General features: G+C 29.0%; 1 protein-coding gene across 1 annotated transcript; it reads right to left on the bottom strand.

The window, feature by feature from the left end:
- Positions 1 to 3,761: 3,761 nt before the first annotated feature.
- Positions 3,762 to 4,999, bottom strand: LOC107616233 (uncharacterized). The gene is made up of 2 exons (XM_088500215.1): positions 4,121 to 4,999; positions 3,762 to 4,039 (listed from the first exon to the last, which is right to left on the bottom strand). Exons 1-2 carry the CDS (start codon positions 4,775 to 4,777, stop codon positions 3,971 to 3,973), a joined length of 726 nt encoding a protein of 241 aa, XP_088356341.1. The 5' UTR covers positions 4,778 to 4,999; the 3' UTR covers positions 3,762 to 3,970.
- Between the last annotated feature and the right edge of the window lie 310 nt (positions 5,000 to 5,309).

The raw sequence follows: 5,309 nt of genomic DNA, 5'->3' as shown, positions 1-5,309 counted from the left end.
TTTAGTCTGATATGGTTAGTTAGTGAGGAGCTAAGTTTGTTATAGTTTGTTGAGCTGCTGAAGTGGCATTTAGTTACAAGTTAGTTAGAGAACTAAGCTCTATGATGCTATATAAGAAACACTTCTTCACCGTAAGATCTTAGCAATCATCATTATGAATAATACTATCTTTTCTCCACATCTTTTCTCTGCTCTTTCTCTTCTCTTGCTCTGCTTCTTGTGATCTCACTTTCTCTCACACTTTCACACCTTCTGATATCTTTCAATCATAGTTATTAAAACTGGACCGGACCGGTCAATTTAACTGAAAAACCAATGAACTGGATCTTATACTAATCCGGTCCGTTGCTTGAACCAAACAAGGTAGAGAACCGGTCAAATCTGAAGTGAATAAGAAAAAATCGATCAAACTCGGTGAGACCGATCCGACCGAACTACTTGGAAGTTCTTGTTAATTTATTTGCAAATTATAATATATAGAGATATCTTTTATCAAATAATTTACTTTTGTTTAATTTTAGTTATAAATTCACTTATTTTTAAATTAATTATATTTTTATTTAACAATAATTATAAGCTCACTTATTTTTTCTTTTCATAATTATATATATCTATTAATATTATTTTTAATAAATACTTGTAGTATATAATAGTAAAATTAATAAATTGTTAAAATTTAAAAATAATAATTATTTTAATATAAAAACAAAATAAAATACTTATGATAGAGTAAAATTAACAAAATACTTATTGTTCCTGTTTCATATTGTTTTAGAATAGTTAGATATTCTTAAAATGTTAGTAAAAATATGTATTTTAAATTTTAATTTTAATTTTTTTGACTATTTTTTATTTACATAGGATCAAATTAACCTGTTTAACCAGTAACTTATCGGTTCAACCAATAATCCAATTCAATTATTGGTTCGGTTTTGATAACTAATAAGGGTGTGTTTGAAGTTCACGTTGGAGAAGAGAGAAGCTCGTTTGAGTCCTTTGAACGTCCTATCTTTATGTTTGGCATCTCTTTGAAACTCTGGACCAGAAGTAATTTTGCCTCTAAACGTAGGTTTACAGGAAGCTAAAAATTCTAGCTTCTGCGTTCACGTTGGGGAAGGCTAATTACAATTGAGAAATTAAGTAAGAAAATTATTCCTCTTCTACCAATCCTATCCTTCATTTTTCTTCTATAAAAATGATGTAAGTAACCATATAATTTTCACAATAGTTCTTTGCATATGTTCTTGGTTTCAATTTTTTTTTCATCAAAATCTTTCAGATTTGTTACATATAAATATTTTAATTTTTTTATTACTTTTAGTACTCTCTTTCATATTTTGATTTTTATGTTTTTTATTATATTTTTTTATTTATATATAAATATTTTTTATATTACTTTTGTATTCTAATATTATTTTTTTAGTGTTGTGATGTCATATTTTTATTGTATTTTTTATTTATATAACAACTATTATTGATATAAATTCTTATTTTTATTAATTTTTATGATATTTTTATTATTTTTTGTTTATATAAATTCTTTTTTTCTATCTTTTATTGTACTATATTTATGTTGTGTATAAAATTTTTATTTTTTTATTTAGTTTTATTCATATGAATTTTATTTTTTTTATTGTAATTTTTTTGTTCATATGATGTATGTTGTTAGTTGTAATTATTATATTCTATGTTTGTACGAATTTTTTTATTTTTTTGTTTTTATTATACTTTTTATTGTACTTTATTTTTATTTTTATTATATACTAATTATAAAAATTTATAGTCCAAAATAATACTAAATTAAAGAATAATAGCAGTACTAAAATAATATAGAACATTTTCTTTTTATTTGACATTATAAAATGTATAGCACTCTTTTAGTATTTTATGTATTAAAATATATTTTATCAATTTTTTATATGTTACTTTAATTTAGTAAGTAAATATTAATTTTGTTATAAAATAAATTAATAAAATTTATTCAAATATCTAAAGTAAAATGATAGGATAATATAAAAAATTATTTAAATTAATGTCTCTTTTAGTAATTTTTCATCTAAAAATGATTTTAAGTAGTATATTTCAAACAACATTTATTTTACTATAATCCATTTTGATATAAAAATTGCCAAACATAAATCACGGTAACGCAAACTTACTTTTCATCAAAATCAAAGTTTGGAAAATTACTTTTATACAAACTCTCATTTGGAAACTATAATCCGAACATACACTAGGTTTGGTTGCAAGTAATCACAGTTTAGGTTTTCAACGCTGGAATAGAGGTTGCCTAAGCAAGCAACAGTAGCAGCTTGCTTATTGGTTAAAAGCTTGACGACGGTAGCAAGTGGCAAGTGGAGCAAGGTAAAGAGGAAATCCACCACTTCCTTAGAAGCTTCAAACTGTAAGTTTTAGTGGATGTAGTCGTCATCATGACTTAGAGAATTGATAATTTGAGAGTGTGAATAGTACATACATGCATAACATCTATATATAGAGATGGAGGGAAGTTGGAAAGGGTTACTGTAATGTAGGTAGTCCCATTCAATTGATGCATGCATGCACCTCGAGAGTCCACACCACTTGCTTTTCCAATACCGCTAATAGTTATCCTATTCTCGACTCTTCAAAATGTCTTCAAGAATTGTTGACTAATTTAATTATATACATGTTTCTTCATTGTTTATTGACCAACAAAATAAAAATGCAAATTCCTCTGTTTGTGTTTTATTCACATCCTTCCCGTAGTTTACTACTCTGAGGTATGTATGTTTTATATTATTCTCAATTTCTCATTTCGTTTCAAATAATTGATAATCTCAATTCTCTATGTTCTTTGAACTGTGTTTTTTTTTTTCTTTTGTGTTGACGGGGCTTAAAGCTACTGAAGGAATCTATACAATCCGATATGGTTTTAACAAGTGTTTTCCTGAAGAACTTGGAATCTTAAGGGTTCAAATAGTTTCTTCAACAATTTAGATAAGTAATTTAGAGGTGTAGTATGTTTTTATTTGATTGGTGGTTGTTTAGATTGTTCAAAAAAATCATTAGTTATCTAGCATTGTACATTTCATAATAGTTAATTAACCTTTTTGATCCCGGCAAAATGTTATTCTAAACATCTCATGTTACTGGGACATCCCTTGATTTACAAGAAATGAATTGTAAGCATGTTTAAGTAATTGTGAAAATTTGTTTATAGCAACAAAAACGTCCTTTTGATTTTACATGAATTTTTTTCAGGACTTTTTGTTTCTCCAAAGATGCTAATTTAGTTATATGATATTATGATTACATGTATGTCATTTTGTTCGGCGTCCAGTTAACTATAACTATAATTTCTATACTCTCATATTTTTACCGAGTTTTTGTGGTCAAGATTCAGAATAAATTAAGAGTATTAACAATATCATGCTTTGACAAATAAACACGGAAGACTTTATTAATAAGAAAACACTTGTCTATTGGCAGAAGTTCAACACCAATTTTTCGTTACCACCATAATAAGTGGTCTAAGAATAAACTTTCAGCAACATATAATATAGAAGACACAAATTATAAGTGCAATTTATCACCCTGAAATTTAACTAACACACTAGTTCAATCTTTATTTTTATTAAATGTGCGCTTATATCAAAATGCCTAAGTAATGGGGCTTTGCAAGATTGAAATCGTTTGTTTGATTGTGAAGAAAGGAAACCAGAAGTAGAAAGGAGAAGACTTAATAATAAATAAACAGAAGATAAAAAATTAGAAACGAATTGACAAGGAGATAATATTGTCTGATAGCTGCATAAATAATAAAGGGTAAACACGGTCTAAAACAAAGAAAATGCAGTCTTAATGTTAATTCAAAGCAACCCAACATGAAGCATAAAATAAACCAAAGGAGACAAAACATAGCCGTATTGATCTCATAGTAGATATTAAAACTATTAATTTAAGTGCTTAAGATGGCAGAAGCATGAGGCTAACTAGATAAGAAAACGCTGGTGAGAACCATCTGGGATTCCATGGATGCCTTAAGTAGCTTTAAGCCCTGTACGTAACACATTAAAGGTTATATTACAAAGTTGGAATAGGTTACGTTTAAATGAGATGACGGTAAGAGTAGAGATACCTCAGTAATGCCAAGTTGAACGACGGTTTCTTTCAAGACACCAACATCCTTGATATTGAAGCGGTTAAGCATGGTGATGCTGGATATTGTTGACATGGGTTCAATGACAAGATCATCCATTATCATGTAGGTTATCACTCCTTTCACAAACCCATTGTCGTTGTTGTTATTACTGTGACCAGAAGTATCAACCGTCGTGGCTTTGAAATAGTTTATTTCCGTCGTCATACGGCCATTACAAGAACCGGTGCTACAAATAGAATTGTACACATCTGTTACAGCACTGCAACCGCAATGATTGTTGCACTTGTAGAACTTTAGAGTTATCTTGGAGTGGTTTGTAGCAGATGAAGGGAGGAGGCCGGAGATGGAAGGTGAAGAGCCAAGAATGGTTGGATTAAGGATAAGATCCTTAGATCGGTTTGGTTGAAAGTAATCATGGTTGAGGTTTTCAACGCTGGAATAAAGATTTCCCAAGCAACCAACCACAGCTTCCTTGGTTAAAAGCTTGATGACGGTAGCAAGTGGCAACTGAAGCAAGGTGAAGAGAAAATCCACCACTTGCTTAGAAGCTTCTGCAAACAGCACTTTCTTACTCTTTGTGTCTATCAGAAGCTTCATACTCAAACTAGTTTTAGTGGATGTGTTGGTCGTCATGGTGCAGAGACAGAGTATCGAGCAGTAACTAACTAACTATATATCTGAATCTGAATGGAGTAATAATTGGTGAATTTTTAAGGGAGATATATAGAGATGGAGGGAAGTTCGAAGGAGTTACTATAGTGGATGGTAATCCCCGTTCAATTGCTGCATGCGCCTCAAGAGTTCACACCGCTTACCTTTCCAATACCACTAATAGTTATCTACTTATCTCAACTCTTCAAAATATCTTCAACAATTGTTGTTTAATAATTAAACCTTATCCCGTAGTTTACTACTCTGCTTCATCACGTCCTTCTAATAATTAAACCTCTTACATTGTAATATTATATATTCTCATTGTATATCGACCCAACCACAATAATAATATCCTCTTTTCAGGATTGTAAATTCGAACAAGGAAATGTTAAATGCCACATCATAATAATAATAAGGGAAGTTCTATAGTGACAATAATTTTTGTGATTAAAAATGACATAAATTTAATTTATAAATAAAATATTAATACATGATAAAAAAATTAAATTTA

This window comes from Arachis ipaensis, chromosome B9 (assembly GCF_059453495.1).
Source record: "Arachis ipaensis isolate K30076 ecotype BB chromosome B9, ASM5945349v1, whole genome shotgun sequence".
NCBI classification, from domain to species: Eukaryota; Viridiplantae; Streptophyta; class Magnoliopsida; order Fabales; family Fabaceae; genus Arachis; species Arachis ipaensis.
Note: the sequence above shows the minus strand (reverse complement) of the source record. Positions and strands in the feature narration are given on the sequence as shown.

Coding starts and splice junctions, on each gene's coding strand:
- LOC107616233 (XM_088500215.1), bottom strand. CDS start 4,777: ATGACGACCAACACATCCACTAAAACTAGTTTGAGTATGAAGCTTCTG. Junction 4,040..4,120: donor TTCAACTTGGCATTACTGAG/GTATCTCTACTC, acceptor TGTTACGTACAG/GGCTTAAAGCTACTTAAGGC.